Source organism: Pseudophryne corroboree, chromosome 3, assembly GCF_028390025.1.
Source record: "Pseudophryne corroboree isolate aPseCor3 chromosome 3, aPseCor3.hap2, whole genome shotgun sequence".
In the NCBI taxonomy this organism is placed as follows: domain Eukaryota; kingdom Metazoa; phylum Chordata; class Amphibia; order Anura; family Myobatrachidae; genus Pseudophryne; species Pseudophryne corroboree.
The window spans coordinates 448,467,218-448,489,749 of NC_086446.1; the positions used below are offsets into that span (position 1 = coordinate 448,467,218).

Sequence of the window (22,532 nt, forward strand, 5' to 3'; positions counted from 1 at the left end):
GGATGCTCTCACAATCGCGTGGCCGTATTGCCTCGTGTATCTGTTTCCACCGTTTCCGCTGCTCCCTCTGTTGCTAAAACGGATCAAAAGAGAGTCCGTCACAGTCATATTAGTGGCGCCTCATTGGCCTCGGAGAGCTTGGTTCTCAGATCTCCGCGGACTACTGGCAGACGATCCTTGGCCACTCCCACTACGTCCGGACCTGTTACAACAGGGTCCGTTCCTTTACCCCGATTTAGCGCGGCTGCGTTTGACGGGGTGGCTATTGAGACCACCCTCTTAAGAAGAGAGGGCATTCCAGAATTGGTTATACCAACCATGTTACGAGCTAGGAAGCCGGTTACGGCAGCTCATTATTACAGAATTTGGCGTGCCTATATAGGTTGGTGTGAAGCTCGGAAGTTTCCGACATCATCTTTCAAGTTATCCCGTCTTTTGTTATTTCTACAGAAGGGGTTAGATGGAGCCACAGGTGTTAAATAGGGCAGGGTGGTCCAAGCTTCACCCTGCTCTGGCTCCCAAGCTTAGTGATGGGTCACTAACCCCTGGATGAGTGATGGTGTTCAATGTTCAAACAACTCATAAAACAAGAAAGCGTACCAGAAAGGTAGCTAAGGAGCCGCAGGTGTTATAGCAAGCAGGGTGGTCCAGACTTCACCCTGCTCTAGCTCCCAAGCTTACCACCAGGTCGATGTGAAATGTTTGGATTCCTAGTAGATCCAGTAACCAACGCGTTTCGAGATCTGCAATCTCTTCCTCAGGGCTTTCTTACCAAAGGTAGTGTCACCTTTTCACATCAATCAACCAATAGTAGTTCCTGTGTTAACAGGAGATTCTGGAACTTTAGATGTGGTACACGCAATACGCGTTTATGTATCCCGAACGTCTACAGTTCGTAAGACGGATACGTTGTTTGTTCTCTATGATACTGCCAAGATGGGTTGGCCAGCTTCTAAGCAGACCTTATCCAGATGGATAAAACTGACCATACGTCAGGCTTACCTTCATGCTAGGTTACAGCCGCCTACATCCGTAACAGCTCATTCCACACGTTCTGTGGGAACTTCATGGGCAGCTGGTCGTGGAGCTTCTACGACGCAGCTTTGCCGTGCGGCTACATGGTCTTCAGTGCACACGTTTGTGCGCTTTTACAAGTTTGATACGTTTGCGGCATCCGCATCTAGCTTTGGCCGCCTAGTGTTACAGGTGCCAAACAGCTCTTCCGCCCACGGGGGAAGCTTTGGTACGTCCAAAGAGTACTCCAGTGACCCCTAGTGGATTAAAAAGAAAATAGGATTTTGGTACTTACCAGGTAAATCCTTTTCTTTGAATCCATAGGGGGCACTGGACGCCCACCCAGAGCAGTTTTACCTGGTTTGTGGTAAGTTCAGGGGATCTTATGGTAACACACTCTCACCGACTGGTTCAAATGATCAAGTTCTATCGGTTATGGTGTCAACTGTTTAGTTGTCAGTAACGTTATGTGTCAACTTTATTGTTGTCCGTTATGTTATATGTAATTCTCCATTGTCAACCTCTCTATAGCTCCTGTTCGGCTCAGTAAAAAACACTGAGGTACTCTGGGATATGGAGGGGTGGAGTGTTCTAAATTTAAATATTCAGTGCCCTGTTCCTGCGGAAGCCGTCCATATCCCAAGAGTACTCCAGTGCCCCCTATGGATTCAAAGAAAAGGATTTACCTGGTAAGTACCAAAATCCTATTTTTACTGAATAGCAAATACTGAACATTTGTTCTCCAATAGTTTCATGTCAATCCTTTGGAACTCAGAACTAGCATAGTGTTCACTCTAGCACCCTGCACCTAATAAGTGAGGAGGGTGTATTTTAATTTTGAAGGGTAATATTTTAGACGTAAAGTATCTCTACAGCTACTCAGCTGTAACGATACATTACGTATAAAATTGTCCCCTTAAAAATGAAGATACACCCTCCTCACTTATTAGGTGCAGGGTGCTAGAGTGAACACTACTAGCGTTTCTTTATAATTATATTTTTTATTGTGACATTATGTTAGAAATAAATGTTATTATTTCTCAGAGCCATGTTTTGTTGCAATAGCAATTGAAAGGCCTTTTTGTGAAATATGTACAGTACCATACACAGTTGAGGACTGCTTTTGGCCTATTATTCCAGGCAGATTTAGTCTTGGGTGTTCAGGTTAGTCAGATGTTTGTCGACCCCCTATTTTCAGATAGTTTTACATATCCTCAATTGGATTGAAACCAGAGCTTTGGGCCATTGTAGGAGATTTGCCTTTTTTGTTTTTGAGTCACATTACATTTTGAGTATGTTTGGCCTTGTTTGGGACCATTTTCTTGCTGAGAGATGAACCTTTGCACTAGCTTGGTTTTTTAGTAGAAATGGTTTCTCTTTTAGTACTTCCGATAATTTTGCACCATCCAGTCTACCTTTTTATTTAATTTTTTTCTTCTAAATGGCCAGTCCCTGCTGAACACCCTCCCCCCCCCCCCCCCCCCCCCCCCAAAAAAAAAAAAAAAAAAAAAAAAAAAACAACCCAACCACCCAGCACAATGCTACCACAAGTGAAAGCTTTGTTCCACCTATATATCTTTTAATTCTGGCTAAAATAAAATGTTCCCACGTCGCTTCTTGTCAATTACATGCTTTTCCGTTCCTCTCGGTGTAAATTTACTTATGTGGGAGTCTTTTAGAACTGGTGATGTTGCTCATAGCAACCATTTAGATTCTACTTAACTTTATCTAGCTCAGTGATGGGGCACCTTTGGCACTCCAGCTGTTGTTGAACTACACATCCCAGTATGCCCTGCTACAGTTTTGCTATTTGGCAGTGGTAAAACTGTAGCAGGGCATGCTGGGATGTATAGTTCAACAACAGCTGGAGTGCCAAAGGTTCCCCATTACTGATCTAGCTGTTTCTAGAAGATAATATACACCACCAGTTCTAAAAAAAACCTCCAATCTTAGTAAATTTACCCCATAGTTTCTTTTCAGTATCCGCTTCTTTTGTACAAGTCTCCCGTATCGGTTAGTGTTGTGCAAAGCTTTTGATCTGGTAGAGCTTTTTGTATGGTGCGCCTTTACTTCAATCTCAGAGACTAAAGCTGGGTACACACGGGATGATCTAGCCAACTATTTTGGCTAGATAGGTCGATGAACAATATAGTTCTGTGTGTACAGGCTAGATTGTTCACTAGGCGCACTCCCGCGGGTAAACGACAAAATCGTTGATAGACTATGCTGCAAGGTCAGTTTTGGCTAGATCATTCACTGTCTACATAGTGTGTATGAACGATTTTGGTTAGATGTCATCTGGCCACTAAGAAAATATTTAAATTTGGAGCCAAAAGCCATCTAGGCAAGATCTTTTAGGCCCTACACATTAGGCAATATCACTGAAAGATATGAACAATCTTGTTCATTAAGGAACAAGATATCGTTCATATCTTTCAGTGTGTAGGCACCAACGTTGAACGATGTGCGGCCTTGCGCTCATTCATCGTTGGTGCCGGGTCGCTTATACATACATGCCAATATGGAGCATCTTGTCCATATTAGCATGGATTGCTATGGAGCCGGGTGACTATGGGAGTGTTCGACTGTCGGGCACCTCGGTGGCATAGCGCCTAATGTGTAGGGCCCTTTTGAAAGATTTGGCTAGATCTTCCAAGGGTAAAGCTCTAGATTGTTAAGTCAGGAGCAGGGAGCTGAAAGTGAAAGATTTTATCTTTCGGTCTTTCTTTTTCATCCACTAGGGCTCACTGGAGTAGGATATGGACAGCTTTAGCAGAACAAAGGCACTGAATATTTAAATTTAGTAACTCTCCTCCCCTCCATATTCCCAGAGTACCCCAGTGTTTTTTCTGTGCTCAAGCAGCAACATGTGTTGTGTGGACCTCCCACACTTACTTTGAATATTTTTTATTTTTACACTTGGCACATCCCTTCCCAGTTTATTAAGAAACGTGGGTCCGGGATAGTGCTGCTGCACGGAGGCAGCGCATGGCATGTCGGTCCTCACAATGAGCACCCTCACAGCCACACGCAGCTCACTATCTGGCTGCAGGAAGAGCTGGACGGAGCTTACAGAAAGAAGCCCCGTCATAGCCCCTCACTACAGGAGACTGGGGGGACGGGGCGGTCAGCGCACGCTGCCGCCCCGCTGTGTGGGGAAAGTGCTTCTTTACCGCCTCCCGCCGCTACTAACAGCCCGCTCGCCCCAGCCGCTCCGCCCGCCGCTGTACGGGGCTCAGCGCCTGCCACAGCCGCCCAGAGCCGCTGCTCCAGCCCGCCGCTCACAACCGCCGGCTGCACTTCCGCAGCACGGCCGCTCTCCCCGCTATAGACTCTCCCCGGCTCCCTGCACCCGACTGCTTCCAGGACCCGCTCCCCGGAGCAGCAGTACACTGAGCACAGGGGGAGGGGGGAGAAGTCTCCTCACAGGCAGCGCTGCTGCAAGGGGGGGGGGGGAGGTGGCTGCATGCAAGAGGCTTATAACAGTGATTACAGGTTAAAACAGTGATTACATAGGCTGCATGGGTTTTAACCGTAATAACATAGGCTGTTAAGCCTATGTTAACAGGATTAATTTTGCTAAAGTGGTTACAGGTTATAAAGACATATGTGATAACCTGAACTGTGATTATAACTGTAAGCATGGCATGGGGGCCATTTTAACCATGCTTCCTGTTTCTTCCTGTTTGTGTTTCCAGAACGTTCCTGTCCTACATCTCTACTCCACCGGATGGCGCAGGGGTGTTAGTGGGTATTTTGAAAAAGGTTTCATATAGTACTGGCCACGTGCACTGCACTTCGGCCATACATAGACCCACCTTAGTAACATTTTACTGAGTCGTGCAAGTTGTCTGTCTTTGTATATTGTATTGTCTGTCTGCATAATGAGTAAGGCACCAGCAAAAACAAAAAAGCAGTTTCACTGCAATGTCTGTAACAGTGTGTTACCGGATGGGTCTACCACATGTGCAGTATGTTTTGTGAATTCAGCTACAAATACAATTTCCGCTCCGGTCTCGAAGCCGGTTTCATCCCCAGACCCTCCATGGGCAATGCTAGCAGATGTAATGGCTGGGTTGGGATCAGAATTGGCCGCCGCTCGACACGAGAGGGAAGCGGTAAGATCTGAGTCTCGGGTGAGACCGCCAGAACTACCGGAGGGGTCTCAGCCTTGCCAAAGGTCCAAGTCCACTTTGGGTAGAAGGGATAAATTTTATTTGTCTTATGATTTACCAGTTTCTGCTATGTTGCATCCTGACGATTCTATGCCAGACCTCACTGCGCAAGATGAGGGCGAATTAGACCAGCAGTCAGATAGTGAAGATTTTGACAGCCCAGGCATTGATAATCTCATCAGGGCAGTGCGTCAGTCTCTGAAGTTTACAGAGACTGCGGAGCCTCTGACAAATGATGAAGTCGTATTTACTAAACGACCGAGATCTCCAATGTGTTTTCCTGTTTCGGAATCTCTTAATAAGATGTTAGTAGAAACACGGAAGAATCCGGATAAACGGTTTTCTATACCTCGCCGATTTAAGTCTAGTTACCCGTTTCCAGAGTCTGTGACATCTACATGGGAGAATCCGCCAATGGTGGATTCGTCTGTGTCAAAACTTACAAAGAAATTAACCATACTAGTACCAACTGCTACTACGCTTAAAGACCCTTCAGACCGTAAAATAGAAGCTATTCTAAAGTCCATGTATATAGCAGCAGGAGTGTTGCTTAGACCTGGGTTGGTTGGCATTTGGGTAACTAAGGCGCTAATGGTATGGATAACAGAACTGAAGTCTGCCCTACATGACGATCATCTTATACTTCTCGCTGATCAAATTTGTGAAGCTGCTGATTATCGATGTACAGCTTCTACTGACGTCTGTAAGCTCAGTTCTCGCCTTTCATCGTCGCTAGTTACGGCACGACGAGCACTCTGGCTGCGTTCTTGGCAAGCGGAGGCAGAGGTCAAAAGAGGTATAGAGGCGTTACCTTACGGTGGCGAGAAGTTGTTTGGTCCTGAATTGGACAAATGGATTTCTGAGGCCACGGGAGGAAAGTCTGTTTTCCTACCATTGCCTCCAACGGTACCTAGACGGAAATACTCTGGCCCGGCGTTCAAATCCTTTAGACCTCAGCCCTTTCGAGGCCGTGGTAGAGGAACAGCCACGCCTGGTAGACGAGGTCGAGGACGTGGTTTTCAACAAACCAACACCAGTCGTCAGGACGCTAAGGTCACCCAACAACCCAGTGGCATGATGGGCTCCCAGCCAATCTCGGATCTCCAATTGTGGGAGCACGCCTTCAGACGTTCCATTAGGCGTGGTTCCAGACATCCACAGATGGGTGGATCCGCAATTTAGTGTTAAAAGGTTACAAGATAGAGTTCAACTGTCTCCCGCCACTGTGGTTTTTCAAGACAGGACTGCCTGTGTCGGACGACAAGAGGGCGGTTCTGCAAATTGCCATTCAGTCTCTGCTGGATTCAGCAGTTTTTATTCCGGTCCCTGTACACCAACAAGGTCAGGGTTATTATTCCAGTCTGTTTGTGGTACCAAAGCCGGATGGCTCGGTCAGGCCAATATTGAACTTGAAGGGCCTCAATCAGTACGTCACTTACTACAGATTCAAGATGGAATCATTGCGGTCAGTAATTGCAGGTTTAGAGCCACAGGAATTCATTATTTCGCTGGATCTCAAGGATGCGTACTTACACATTCCAATTTGGCCACCTCATCAGAGGCTCTTGCGTTTTGCGATACGGCAGAACCATTACCAGTTTCAGGCTCTACCGTTTGGCCTCTCGTCAGCGCCTCGGGTATTCACCAAAGTAATGTCTGTGATAATAGCTCATCTCAGATCCCTGGGAGTGATAATAGTTCCGTACTTGGACGATCTGCTCATTAAAGCTCCGTCTCAACAGATGCTCCTCCAACATGCGTTGCTGACGTACAATGTATTAGTTCAGCACGGTTGGATTGTCAACTTCAAGAAATCACATCTAATTCTGTCTCAGCGATTTCAATTCCTAGGTATGATTCTCGATACGGTAGATCAAAGAATTTACCTACCAGAACAGAAAGTACAGATTATTCGTCATCTGGTACAATTGGTGCTCAAGCCACGCACAGTCTCGGTCCATTTGTGCATTCGCCTGTTAGGCACAATGGTGGCGGCTTTTGAATCGCTTCAGTTCGGAAGATTTCACTCACGTCCTTTTCAACTGGATGTGCTCGCACAGTGGTCGGGCTCGCATCTGCAGATTCACCACATGGTGAGGTTGTCTCCACGGGCCAGAGTATCTCTACTCTGGTGGCTCAAAGTACACAATCTAACCGCAGGGAAACAGCTCGGCGCCTGGAATTGGATAATTCTAACGACGGACGCAAGTCTCAGAGGTTGGGGAGCTGTAGTTCAAAATTGTCAGCTCCAGGGTCTCTGGGCGGATCACGAAAGATTGGTGTCTATAAATGTCCTAGAACTCTGGGCAATTTACAATGCGCTACGACAAGCAGTGCACATGCTTCGGTCTCTGACTGTTCAGGTGCAGGCGGACAACGCGACGGCAGTCGTGTACATCAACAAACAAGGAGGAACGAGAAGCCGCATGGCCATGCGGGAAGTAGCTCGAATCCTCAATTGCTCCGAGCATCACCAAGCGATATTGTCGGCAGTGTTCATTCCGGGAGTGGACAACTGGGAGGCGGATTATCTAAATCGTCTGGATTTTCATCCAGGAGAATGGTCATTAAATCCAGAAGTGTTTCACATGTTGGTCCAGAGGTGGGGTTACCCTCAAGTGGACCTGATGGCATCTCGCCACAATCACCAAACGCCCCAGTATGTGTCCAGAACGCGAGGTCCAAAGGCAGTGGCGGTGGATGCTTTCACAATCGTGTGGCCATACAGCCTCGTGTATCTGTTTCCACCGTTTCCGCTGCTCCCTCTGTTGCTAAAACGGATCAAAAGAGAGTCCGCCACAGTCATACTAGTGGCACCTCATTGGCCTCGGAGAGCTTGGTTCTCAGATCTCCGCGGACTACTCGCAGAGGATCCTTGGCCGCTCCCGCTACGTCCGGACCTGTTACAACAGGGTCCGTTCCTTTACCCCGATTTAGCGCGGCTGCGTTTGACGGGGTGGCTATTGAGACCACCCTCTTAAGAAGAGAGGGCATTCCAGAATCTGTTATACCAACCATGTTACGTGCTAGGAAGCCAGTTACGGCAGCTCATTATTACAGAATTTGGCGTGCCTATATAGGTTGGTGTGAGGCTCGGAAGTTTCCGACGTCATCTTTCAAGTTATCCCGTCTTTTGTTATTTCTACAGACTGGGTTAGATGGAGGACTGCGTTTATCTACACTAAAGGTGCAGGTATCTGTTTTGTCAATTTACTTTCAAAGAAGATTGGCTCTATTGCCGTCTGTACACACCTTTCTGCAAGGTGTCCTCAGAGTACAGCCTCCATTCATTCCACCTACAGCGCCATGGGACTTGAATCTGGTTTTAGATTTTTTACAGTCTTCATATTTTGAACCCTTACAACAAGTGGATATTTAGTTTCTCACTTGGAAAACAATTTTTCTCCTAGCCTTAGCTTCGGCAAGGCGTGTTTCAGATTTGGGTGCCTTGTCACGCAAGCCACCGTATTTGGTGTTTCATGATGACAGAGCGGAACTTCGGACGAATCCCGCTTTCTTGCCAAAGGTAGTGTCATCTGTTCACATCAATCAACCAATAGTAGTTCCTGTGTTAACAGAAGATTCTGGAACTTTGGATGTGGTACGCGCACTACGCGTTTATGTATCCCGAACGTCTACAGTTTGTAAGACGGATACGTTGGTTGTTCTCTATGATGCTGCCAAGATGGGTTGGCCAGCTTCTAAGCAGACCTTATCTAAATGGATTAAACTGACCATACGTCAGGCTTACCTTCATGCTAGGTTACAGCCGCCTACATCCGTAACAGCTCATTCCACACGTTCTGTGGGAACTTCATGGGCAGCTGGTTGTGGGGCTTCTACGACGCAGCTTTGCCGTGCGGCTACATGGTCATCAGTGCACACGTTTGTGCGCTTTCACAACTTTGATACGTTTGCGGCGTCAGCATCTAGCTTTGGCCGCCTAGTGTTACAGGTGCCAAACAGCTCTCCCGCCCACGGGGGAAGCTTTGGTACGTCCCAAGAGTACTCCAGTGACCCCTAGTGGATGAAAAAGAAAATAGGATTTTGGTACTTACCAGGTAAATCCTTTTCTTTGAATCCATAGGGGGCACTGGACGCCCACCCAGAGCAGTTTTACCTGGTTTGTGGTAAGTTCAGTGGATCTTATGGTAACACATTCTCACCGACTGGTTTAAATTTTCAAGTTCTATCGGTTATGGTGTCAACTGTTTAGTTGTCAGTAACGTTATGTGTCAACTTTTTTGTTGTCCGTTATGTTATATGTAATTCTCCATTGTCATCCTCTCTGTCGCTCCTGTTCGGCTCAGTTAAAAACACTGAGGTACTCTGGGAATATGGAGGGGAGGAGAGGTACTAAATTTAAATATTCAGTGCCTTGTTCTGCTAAAGCCGTCCATATCCCAAGAGTACTCTAGTGCCCCCTATGGATTCAAAGAAAAGGATTTACCTGGTAAGTACCAAAATCCTATTTTTTGCACTGCAGTTTAGATTTCGGTTTGAACACACCACACCCAAATCTCACGTTAATTCTGCCCCTCTGCATTGCATATGGTTTTGCCCATTCGCTAACAAATTTGCTGCTGCAATCAACTCTGAATTAGGCCCCTAGTCCCGTACCTATTTTAAGTGATTGTTGGCCTCTTTGTGGCTTCTCTCGCAAATTTCCCTTTTATTAGTTCAGAATTTTGATGGATAACCTTTTCACCGTAGCTTATGGGTGGTGTAATATAGCTTTCATTTCCTCATAATTGAACCAACAGTGTCCACTGGGACTTGGATTTTGTTTGTACTTTTTTTTTTTTTTTGCATCTGTGTTATGGGGGTCATTCCGAGTTGATCGCTAGCTGCCGTTGTTCGCAGTTCGGCGATCAGGCTAAAAATTTCACACAAGGTCGAGCAACGTTTTTCAGTCGTACTGCTGATCGTTGAGTGATTGACAGGAAGTGGGTGGTAACTGACCATTTTCAGGGAGTGTTCTGAAAAACACAGGCGTGCCAGATAAAAACGCAGGAGTGGCTGTAGAAACAGGGGAGTGGTTGGCTGAACGCAGCGCGTGTTAGTGACGTCAAAACAGGAACTAAATAGTCTGAAGTGATCGCAAGGTAGGAGTAAGTATCGAGCTGCTCAGAAACTGCACAATCTTTTTTTGTAGCAGTGCTGTGATCCTTTCGTTCGCACTTCTGCTAAACTAAGATACACTCCCAGAGGGCGGCGGCTTAGCGTTTGCACTGTTGCTAAAAACAGCTAGCGAGCGAACAACTCGGAATGAGGGCCAATGTCTTTTGTAATGCTATTCTATGGTCCTCATCTTCACGTATTGAAAACCTGAATTATAATCCCAAATATGTGACTGTAGACTGTAGCAAAAATGCAAGTTGGGTCTACAATTGTCTAATTAGCAGCAGAATTGCAGTGTGTTTGGGTACCTATAGTAGTGCTCATTGTGTTGTGCACAGCAAAAATACAGTCATCAAATACCACACTGCAACGTATACCTTTCCTTGTATCTAGGTACCACTCTACGTAAGACGGTGCGAGAGGCAGTAGCAGATGTTATAGAGGGCACCATGCAGCTGCTGGAAGTCATACTGAGCTCACGTATACAGAGGTATTTCCAGGCTTACTAGAATAGAGACTAATGTACATAGACAGAGTGGTTCTCATGCATTGTGTCCTTATAGTCTGTCACAGGCACAGCTGGTATCCACAGGCAGTGTGTGGGAGGCTTGTGACCAGTTTGCACATATTCCTAAAGGTAAATATTTGCAAGTTTCCATCTTATTTTATATATATTTTGTTTTATTTTCTCATCCACTGCACATTCATTAGTTGGCAAGCCAGGTCACACGTGCATTTGCCTCCACACTGACCTGGCACAGCAGTAAATACAGTCTTACCACTGCCAGGCCAGCATCGCCGGGGACATGAGCGTTGCTTAAATTGGAGCGATAGGAGACTTAAACGCTTTACTATCATCACATTTGTAAAATAGCGCCCTTAATCTGCTTCCATAATATAACCCACTTCCTGATTTATCATATTGTCCCAGGAAATGTCCTCATCCCATTACTTGTCCTTACTCTCTCCACCCATTGAGGTGCTTACATATTTCTGATAGAATGCAACATTTGTAAATCCAGGGCAGCCGTCACCTCTGTAGAGGTATGACTAAATAACATGGAGAAATGTAGCATTTTTTTTCCAGTTTATGCAGTGAAATCTGAATGTCCTACCTTCACAGACAACCATGCAGCAGTAATGTTGATCATATCGGGATATCTGGGTGTTGTCAAGGATGCCTTAGAAGAGATGGAACAGGTACTGTATTTTTCTCTCCCTTCCTTTATAAATGAAGCTTAAATGCAGGGAGTCTCCCCAAAAATGGCCACCACTCCATTTTCCAGGAGGCCTGTGCATGTGCAGTAGACTCTGGAGCAGCATTAGGGTCTACTAGTGACCCTAGTGCCCAGAGTCTATTGCTCTGCCTTGTAAAGAGGAGGGGCCTGGACGGAGACTGCCCACGGACGGCCTTCTCTTGATGCGCCCCTGGTTCCACTTGTCTTTCATGTGTTATGTTACCAAACTACAATATGAGCCAGAAAATAAAGGTCATATAATTTTTAGTTAGAATATAATTATTGTTTAAGAACATCATTTTTTTTCTCTTTGATTTGTTTTTTATTTTTTGTGTGACTACAATATTGTGTTTTCCTATAACTTGGCAGGCTGTGTCAGGAGGAGAGGATCCTTTCAGTGACATCCTAGAAGATGATGATGATGATGAAATTGGTGCTCGTGGAAACCAGGATACATACTGGTCAGAGGCAGATCACAGGCTTATAGCTCCCTGCTTGGGCCTCATGAAGGCTTCAAAAGCCTGTCTGAAGAAGGTTCTAGGGACCATGAAGGCTCATGGGAAGGTGGAGACAGCAGAGCAAGTGGCACAGCTAGATGACCTGGCCGATATTACACAGGAAGTCAGCCCCAGGTATAATAAGTCTGATTTTTTTTAATTTTTTTTTAATGATAAATTCACAAGCTATGCAAATGAAAAGCTCATAACACACAGTAGAGCAATATGAAACATCCTTACAGTGTGTTATGGGCTTTTCATGTGCATTTTTGCATTATTACATTATAATAGTTACCCAAAATATCAAATTAATTAAGGAACATCATATGTGGAGGTGGGACTTACCTGATATATGTATATCATGCATGTATGTATATACTTTACAGTATGTATGGATTTATTTGGAAAGCTTACAGCAGAAATAAATATCTAAGTTATTGGCATTTTTAGGAGTATATTCAATAAGAGTCAGATCCATTCCAACATGCAGTTGTCGGAACGGATCCGACAACCCCATTCAATGGAGGGCCAAATCCGACTGTCGGATTTGGCCGTGCAGAAGTTCCTGTCCTGCCGCTGCTGTCAGCGGCTGCGGATGCGCTGACAGCAGCGGGCAGGGGTGCAGATGGCAGCGGGCGTGAGCAGGACGGCTGCGGAGGTAAGCAGGCCCCTGGCCAGGCACCTCTCTCCCTGCAGCGCCTCCCCCCGCCACTGCAGACGTGTCCCCCCGCAGCCAGCTCCCCCCGCCGGCCGTCGATCTCAGCTCCCCCAGCCGCCTGCAGCACCACTTGTCTCCTCACCTCAATCCGACTTGTTTTCAAATCGGATTGAGTTTGTCGGATAGGGTGCCAAAACCCATTTCTGGCAGAAGCACGTGGATCGGTGGCTATTTCGCCTATCCACGCGTTGTTCGACAAGTCGGGAATTCCCGACTTATCGGATAAAAATCAGCCCCTATTGAATAGGTCGGAACCCCTTCCGACCTATTTCTGTCGGAAGCTGCCGTCTTTCCGACAAGACGGCAGCTTCCGGCAGTTATTGAATACACCCCATAGTTGCAATACTTGTTCCTCATATCAGTAACACAATCTCATCCCATCTGCCTTCACCTATTAATATTTGGCTTACAATAGTGTTGCCCTGAGTTTTATGTGTGCTGTGCTGTGTCTCTGTAAAACCACATACAGTATGACAAATAAAACCTGTAATGCAGTAGATAGGAAGGTTGAAGAAAAAAGACAGCAGTTCATCAAGTTAAGCTTTTTCTGCATTCTAATTGTGCAAGAAAAAAATAGAGACTAAACAAAATGGCGCAATGAATGAAGCAGCCTTCCTTAGCCACACCCCCTTGAGGGTCACCATCCTGTAAATGTTAACTACAAAAATTGGGAATTGGGGTAATCTATTAATGGAGCACCATTATAGCTTTAAATACTCCATCCATCAAAATCGGACAATCTGAATATGGAACAGCAATAGTAAATAGCTGGAGAATGCAATAAATGTCCAGTCCAATGCGTGGTGTATTGCTGCATTATGTTGGCTCTCTTTGTATACAGAGATCCTCTTTCATTGCTCCCAAATGCTTACACTCACATTACAATTTCTTGGTACTGTATGTAAAGATATCTTTACGGTTTGCTGCATATCACAGGTCACAATGTTGTAATACATGAAAAATTATTTCTTCGTGCACATAAAGGTATCTTTCAGTCCCTCTCCTTTCCAGTTGGGACTTACCCTTATCTTATCACTTGTACAAAAGGACAATTGTGTGTTCCTGTTACCTTCCAACTCTTGAGCCTACTGTACCTAATTGTGTTCACTAATCACCAGATTCCAATTTAACTTCATGGGGGAACACAAATAAATTCTTTATGACTTGAAAAGGCACATAAATGTAGTGAGGCTCTGCAAAGCTCATCCAACACAGATAATCCGTATCTATGCCAACAGCGAGAACTTTTCTTTATTAAACTTTAACCCTTCCATTCCTTTTACTTAGAAGGTTATCTGCCTTTTAACCCCCCCCCTCCCCCAAGTTTCAATAGTTTATTTTATTTTTTACAGTGAAGTGCTCCAAATGGTACCCTATATTAAATGTATTTTAATTAGTTATACAGTGATAATACTGTTTTTGCGAGATGTGCATGTTAGGATTTTTGCCATTGCTGCTGCTGGCACAGTGTGCTGTTACTCCGCTTTCTGTCAAGTAGTATCACTAACGGGCATATTTATTTCTAGATACGGCCAGCCTCTGATTTCTTATTGCAGCAATAGGAATCCTTATTCCCTTAAATGTATTATTACTGAGTTGCCGTTACAGGGGCTCCCATAGGAGCTTGTCCCTGCGATCAGTACAAGTCATGTGATCAACAACCGCAATCGCTTTACTTTCTGTTTCGGCCAGCTGTGCAGGTGTTGACGTCTGTCAGCACGTGTTAGTGGTAAGTAGAGGGGAGTGTAGCCTATAGGTTACAATGGGTTAATGCCATCTAAAGATGGTGTTAGCTGCCGGGGTAAAGCTCTGCAATGCTTAAAATTCAGGAGCTCTTGCATTTCTTTCCGCCCAGAGGAGCATCTTTGACACCTCTCGCATGCAGGCTTTGCTTTTTGTCCCTCCTTGTCGATAGATATACGCCACTGCCGTGGCGTTGTCCGACTGTACCTGGATCGCGTGACCCTTGAGCAGAGGAGAGGCCTGAAGCAGAGCCTTGTAGATTGCCCGAAGTTCCAGAATGTTACTCCGACCTACCAGGAGATTGGAGGACTGTAGCCACCACAGGAGGGAAAGCCTAACCTGAGGTGACGGTCGAATCATCCAGTGCATCTGTAGATGCGATCCGGACCACTTGCTCAGGAGATCCAACTGAAATGTTCTGACATGGAACCTCCCATACTGGATCGCCTCGTATGAGGCAACCATCTTTCTTTTTCATCCACTAGGGGTCACTGGAGTACTCTTGGGATATGGACGGCTTCCACAGGAAGTAGGCACTGAATAAATTAATTTTGGAACTATACCTCCCCTCCATATTCCTGAGTACCTCAGTGTTTTTTCTGTGCTCGACACAGTTAGTAGGCTTGTGGCTTTGCTGCCACAGAGGTCCACATTTCATTGGATTTTTTCTAAGTTTTTTCTTTTTTCAACGATTTACCACATCCCTTCCCCCCTTCCAATAGGCGTGGGTCCGGGATAAGTGAAGGCTGCTTTAGCAGCTGTGGGTGTCGGACCTCTCTAAAAAGAGCTCCCTCACTACCACCTGCAGGACTAAAACCTGCAGTAAAGGCTGGACGGAACTTACAGAGAAGCCCCGTCATAGCCCTCACCACAGGGTCCAGGTATGTTGAACGGGGCGGTCAGCTCACGCTGCGGCCCCACTGTGTGGGATACTGTGTGTGTGTGTGTGTGTGGCCCAGGCCCTCGATGCCGCTTCGGACTCCCTCTCCACCATAGCCCGGCTCCGTGTATAGAGAACGGTATACGGAGCATGGGGGGACACACAAATGAGAGTCAAAAGGCAGGTTTCTTAGCCTAGTGAGTAACTTTGCTGCCACAGTGATGTTCCCTGCACACAGAAATGTCAGGGTCACTGGATAAAATCTCATGATTCAACTCTTATTGATAAGGGAATACAGCAGCGCTGCATATGTATTACAAAAGGCTATGAAGTCTTTGTTAAAACAAGATTAACCATGTTTCCTGTTGTATTTCCAGAATTTCCTGTGTTACATCTCTCCTCCATTGAAGGCGCAGGGGTGTTAAGGGGAATTTGGGAGCAGGCATATGGCTGGCGTGCACTGCACTTGGCCAGATATATATTTATAGAGACACCTTAGTGCTATTTACTGAGTCGTGCAAGTTGTCTGTCTTTATTTTTGGTTTGTTTTTTTTGTATTGTCTGTCTGCATGAGTAAGACACCAGCAATTACTAATAAGCAGTTTTCCTGCCATGTCTAAAACTTGGATATACATAATTATTTATATCATAACTGTTTATAATGATATTATCCTAAAGACTGCAAATCTGAATCATGGTTGTGGCAGCCAAATACTGGCTTTGTTCAGTGTTGTAAAGTAAGATATGTTATAACAATTGGTCAGCACATGGTGCTTATAAAACAGTATCTGTGGAGCAGTGTGAGTTCAGGTCTCACCTGCAGCAACTTTGGCTTAATTCACTTGGCCACACCACACTGGATACGCCCAATCTCATCTGATTTTGGAAGCTAAGCAGTGTTGGGCCTGATTAGCCACCTGGAAGTACAAGGTGCTGTAGGTATTTTTAATCTACAGCCACACCACACTGGATACGCCCAAACTCATCTGAGCTTGGAAGCTAAGCAGGGTTGCATACTGTTTTGCCATCTGGGGGAAACTGGTGATCCAACTAGATTGCATACTAATACAGGCTAGTTTAAACTGTTAAAAATAGCTCAGTTTGGGCTTACACTATCAATATAAACCTACCATAGGTTTTACAGTCAGGATAGCTCTCCAGAGCGCGCTCCCGGCGCCGGCCACTAGAAGGGCCCATTAACTAAGCTGTGGTCAAGCAGCAGTCATCTCAGGTTTTAAGCCTGTGCGAGGTCACATTTAGTTTCAGACTTGTAAAAATGTATTATACCTGTGTATCAGGATATGTGTATAGGGGTGTGTATATGTATATATATATATATATATATATATATATATATATATATATATATATATATATATATATTAAAGTCTGAACATGTGTGAATATACATTGTTGTATGTATGTATGTGTGTGTATATATATATATATATATATATATATTTCTCTAACGTCCTAGTGGATGCTGGGGACTCCGAAAGGACCATGGGGAATAGCGGCTCCGCAGGAGACTGGGCACAAAGTAAAAGCTTTAGGACTAGCTGGTGTGCACTGGCTCCTCCCCCTATGACCCTCCTCCAAGCCTCAGTTAAGATTTTGTGCCCGAACGAGAAGGGTGCAATCTAGGTGGCTCTCCTGAGCTGCTTAGAGTAAAAGTTTAAATAGGTTTTTTATTTTTCAGTGAGACCTGCTGGCAACAGGCTCACTGCATCGAGGGACTAAGGGGAGAAGAAGCGAACTCACCTGCGTGCAGACTGGATTGGGCTTCTTAGGCTACTGGACATTAGCTCCAGAGGGACGATCACAGGCCCAGCCATGGATGGGTCCCGGAGCCGCGCCGCCGGCCCCCTTACAGATGCTGAAGCAAGAAGAGGTCCATAAATCGGCGGCAGAAGACTTTCCTGTCTTCATAAGGTAGCGCACAGCACTGCAGCTGTGCGCCATTGCTCTCAGCACACTTCACACTTCGGTCACTGAGGGTGCAGGGCGCTGGGGGGGGGCGCCCTGGGAAGCAATGAATTTACCTTATTTGGCAAAAAATACATCACATATAGCTCCTGGGCTATATGGATGTATTTAACCCCTGCCAGTTTTCCAGAAAAAAGCGGGAGAAGAGCCCGCCGTGAAGGGGGCGGGGCCTATCTCCTCAGCACACAGCGCCATTTTTCCCACACAGCTCCGCTGGTAGGAAGGCTCCCAGAATCTCCCCTGCATCCTGCAACTACAGAAACAGGGTAAAAAAGAGAGGGGGGCACTTATTTGGCAAAATAACAGATATAAGCAGCTATAAGGGATACACTTATTGTAAGGTTGTCCCTATACATATATAGCGCTCTGGTGTGTGCTGGCAAACTCTCCCTCTGTCTCCCCAAGGGGCTAAGTGGGTCCTGTCCTCTATCAGAGCATTCCCTGTGTGTGTGCTGGGTGTCGGTACGTGTGTGTCGACATGTATGAGGAGGAAAATGATGTGGAGGCGGAGCAATTGCCTATAATGGTGATGTCACCCCCTAGGGAGTCGACACCTGAATGGATGGCCGTAATTAAGGAATTACGTGACAGTGTCGGCACGTTACAGAAAACTGTTGACGACATGAGACAGCCGGCAGCTCAGTTAGTGCCTGTCCAGGCGTCTCAAACACCGTCAGGGGCTATTAAACGCCCGTTACCTCAGTGGGTCGACACGGACCCAGACACAGACACTGACTCCAGTGTCGACGGTGAAGAAACAAACGTATTTTCCAGTAGGGCCACACGTTACATGATCACGGCAATGAAGGAGGTTTTGCACATCTCTGATACTGCAAGTACCACAAAAAGGGGTATTATGTGGGGTGTGAAAAAACTACCCGTAGTTTTTCCTGAATCAGATGAATTGAATGAAGTGTGTGATGAAGCGTGGGTTACCCCCGACAAAAAACTGCTAATTTCTAAAAAATTATTGGCACTATATCCCTTCCCACCAGAGGTTAGGGCTCGTTGGGAAACACCCCCTAGGGTGGATAAGGCGCTCACACGCTTATCAAAACAAGTGGCGTTACCGTCTCCAGAAACGGCCGCCCTTAAGGAGCCAGCAGATAGGAGGCTGGAAAATATTCTTAAAAGTATATACACTCATACTGGTGTTATACTGCGACCAGCAATCGCCTCAGCCTGGATGTGCAGTGCTGGGGTGGCTTGGTCGGATTCCCTGACTGAAAATATTGATACCCTGGACAGGGACAATATATTATTGACTATAGAGCATTTAAAGGATGCATTCCTATATATGCGAGATGCACAGAGAGACATTTGCACTCTGGCATCAAGAGTAAGTGCAATGTCCATTTCTGCCAGAAGAGGATTATGGACGCGACAGTGGTCAGGGGATGCGGATTCCAAACGGCATATGGAAGTATTGCCGTATAAAGGGGAGGAGTTATTTGGGGGCGGTCTATCGGACCTGGTGGCCACGGCAACGGCTGGGAAATCCACCTTTTTACCCCAAGTCACCTCGCAGCAGAAAAAGATACCGTCTTTTCAGGCTCAGTCCTTTCGTCCCCATAAGGGCAAGCGGGCAAAAGGCCACTCATATCTGCCCCGGGGCAGAGGAAGGGGAAAAAGACTGCAACAGACAGCTTCTTCCCACGAACAGAAGCCCTCCCCCGCTTCTGCCAAGTCCTCAGCATGACGCTGGGGCCTTACAAGCGGACTCAGGCACGGTGGGGGCCCGTCTCAAGAATTTCACCGCGCAGTGGGCTCACTCGCAAGTGGACCCCTGGATCCTGCAGGTAGTATCTCAGGGGTACAAATTGGAATTCGAGACGTCTCCCCCTCGCCGGTTCCTGAAGTCTGCTTTACCAACGTCTACCCCCGACAGGGAGGCGGTATTGGAAGCCATTCACAAGCTGTATTCCCAGCAAGTGATAATCAAGGTACCCCTCCTACAACAGGGAAAGGGGTATTACTCCACGCTGTTTGTGGTACCGAAGCCGGACGGCTCGGTGAGACCCATTTTAAATCTGAAAGCCTTGAACACTTGCATAAAAAGGTTCAAGTTCAAGATGGAGTCACTCAGAGCAGTGATAGCGAACCTGGAAGAAGGGGACTACATGGTGTCTCTGGACATCAAGGATGCTTACCTCCATGTCCCAATTTGCCCTTCTCACCAAGGGTACCTCAGGTTTGTGGTACAGAACTGTCACTATCAGTTTCAGACGCTGCCGTTTGGATTGTCCACGGCACCCCGGGTCTTTACCAAGGTAATGGCCGAAATGATGATTCTTCTTCGAAGAAAAGGCGTCTTAATTATCCCTTACTTGGACGATCTCCTGATAAGGGCACGGTCCAGAGAACAGTTAGAGGTCGGAGTAGCACTATCTCAAATAGTACTACGACAGCACGGATGGATTCTAAATATTCCAAAATCGCAGCTGATTCCGACGACACGTCTGCTGTTCCTAGGGATGATTCTGGACACAGTACAGAAAAAGGTGTTTCTCCCGGAAGAGAAAGCCAGTGAGTTATCCGACCTAGTCGGGAAACTCCTAAGACCAGGCCAGGTGTCAGTGCATCAATGCACAAGGGTCCTGGGAAAGATGGTGGCTTCTTACGAAGCGATTCCATTCGGCAGATTCCACGCAAGAACTTTTCAGTTGGATCTGCTAGACAAATGGTCCGTATCGCATCTTCAAATGCATCAGCGGATAACCCTGTCTCCAAGGACAAGGGTGTCTCTCCTGTGGTGGTTACAGAGTGCTCATCTCCTAGAGGGCCGCAGATTCGGCATTCAGGATTGGGTCCTGGTGACCACGGATGCCAGCCTGAGAGGCTGGGGAGCAGTCACACAGGGAAAAAATTTCCAGGGCTTGTGGTCAAGCATGGAAACGTCACTTCACATAAATATCCTGGAACTAAGGGCCATTTACAATGCCCTAAGTCAGGCAAGGCCTCTGCTTCAGGGTCAGCCAGTATTGATCCAGTCGGACAACATCACGGCAGTCGCCCACGTAAACAGACAGGGCGGCACAAGAAGCAGGAGGGCAATGACGGAAGTGGCAAGGATTCTTCGCTGGGCGGAAAATCATGTGATAGCACTGTCAGCAGTGTTCATTCCGGGAGTGGACAACTGGGAAGCAGACTTCCTCAGCAGACACGATCTTCACCCGGGGGAGTGGGGACTTCACCCAGAAGTCTTCCACATGATTGTAAGCCGTTGGGAAAAACCAAAGGTGGACATGATGGCGTCTCGCCTCAACAAAAAACTGGACAGATATTGCTCCAGGTCAAGGGACCCTCAGGCAATAGCTGTGGACGCTCTGGTAACACCGTGGGTGTACCGGTCAGTGTATGTGTTCCCTCCTCTTCCTCTCATACCAAAAGTACTGAGAATCATAAGAAGGAGAGGAGTAAAGACTATACTCGTGGCTCCGGATTGGCCAAGAAGGACTTGGTACCCGGAAATTCAAGAGATGCTCACGGAAGACCCGTGGCCTCTACCTCTAAGACAGGACCTGCTCCAGCAGGGACCATGTCTGTTCCAAGACTTACCGCGGCTGCGTTTGACGGCATGGCGGTTGAACGCCGGATCCTGAAGGAAAAAGGCATTCCGGATGAAGTCATCCCTACCCTGATCAAAGCCAGGAAGGATGTAACCGTACAACATTATCACCGTATTTGGCGTAAATAGGTTGCGTGGTGCGAGGCCAGGAAGGCCCCTACGGAAGAATTTCAACTGGGTCGATTCCTGCATTTCCTGCAAACAGGACTGTCTATGGGCCTCAAATTAGGGTCCATTAAGGTTCAAATTTCGGCCCTGTCGATATTCTTCCAAAAAGAACTAGCTTCTGTTCCTGAAGTTCAGACGTTTGTCAAGGGAGTACTGCATATACAGCCTCCTTTTGTGCCTCCAGTGGCACCTTGGGATCTCAATGTAGTGTTGGGATTCCTAAAATCACATTGGTTTGAACCACTCACCACTGTGGACTTGAAATATCTCACATGGAAAGTGGTAATGCTGTTAGCCCTGGCTTCAGCCAGGCGTGTATCAGAATTGGCGGCTTTATCCTATAAAAGCCCTTACCTAATTTTTCATACGGACAGGGCAGAATTGAGGACTCGTCCTCAATTTCTCCCTAAGGTGGTTTCAGCATTTCACTTAAACCAACCTATTGTGGTGCCTGCGGCTACTAGGGACTTGGAGGATTCCAAGTTGCTGGACGTAGTCAGGGCCCTGAAAATATATGTTTCCAGGACGGCTGGAGTCAGAAAATCTGACTCGCTGTTTATCCTGTATGCACCCAACAAGCTGGGTGCTCCTGCTTCTAAGCAGACGATTGCTCGTTGGATTTGTAGTACAATTCAGCTTGCACATTCTGTGGCAGGCCTGCCACAGCCAAAATCTGTAAAAGCCCATTCCACACGGAAAGTGGGCTCATCTTGGGCGGCTGCCCGAGGGGTCTCGGCTTTACAACTTTGCCGAGCAGCTACTTGGTCAGGGGCAAACACGTTTGCTAAATTCTACAAATTTGATACCCTGGCTGAGGAGGACCTGGAGTTCTCTCATTCGGTGCTGCAGAGTCATCCGCACTCTCCCGCCCGTTTGGGAGCTTTGGTATAATCCCCATGGTCCTTTCGGAGTCCCCAGCATCCACTAGGACGTTAGAGAAAATAAGAATTTACTTACCGATAATTCTATTTCTCATAGTCCGTAGTGGATGCTGGGCGCCCATCCCAAGTGCGGATTGTCTGCATTACTTGTACATAGTTATTGTTACAAAAATCGGGTTATTGTTGTTGTGAGCCATCTTTTCAGAGGCTCCTTCTGTTATCATGCTGTTAACTGGGTTCAGATCACAAGTTGTACGGTGTGATTGGTGTGGCTGGTATGAGTCTTACCCGTGATTCAAAATCCTTCCTTATTGTGTACGCTCGTCCGGGCACAGTATCCTAACTGAGGCTTGGAGGAGGGTCATAGGGGGAGGAGCCAGTGCACACCAGCTAGTCCTAAAGCTTTTACTTTGTGCCCAGTCTCCTGCGGAGCCGCTATTCCCCATGGTCCTTTCGGAGTCCCCAGCATCCACTACGGACTATGAGAAATAGAATTATCGGTAAGTAAATTCTTATTATAATATGCTGACATTAAAAGTCTAT

At 46.6% G+C, this 22,532-nt stretch overlaps 1 protein-coding gene across 2 annotated transcripts in view; it reads left to right on the plus strand.

The window, feature by feature from the left end:
* CCNDBP1 (cyclin D1 binding protein 1) overlaps positions 1 to 22,532 on the plus strand; it is a 99,332-nt gene that overhangs the window by 67,232 nt on the left and 9,568 nt on the right. For both annotated transcript variants that reach the window (XM_063960524.1, XM_063960525.1), the window contains exons 5-8: positions 10,704 to 10,800; positions 10,874 to 10,947; positions 11,434 to 11,510; positions 11,918 to 12,180. In XM_063960524.1, the coding sequence (XP_063816594.1) occupies positions 10,704 to 10,800; positions 10,874 to 10,947; positions 11,434 to 11,510; positions 11,918 to 12,180 (511 nt within the window). The remainder of the gene's footprint in view (positions 1 to 10,703; positions 10,801 to 10,873; positions 10,948 to 11,433; positions 11,511 to 11,917; positions 12,181 to 22,532) is intronic.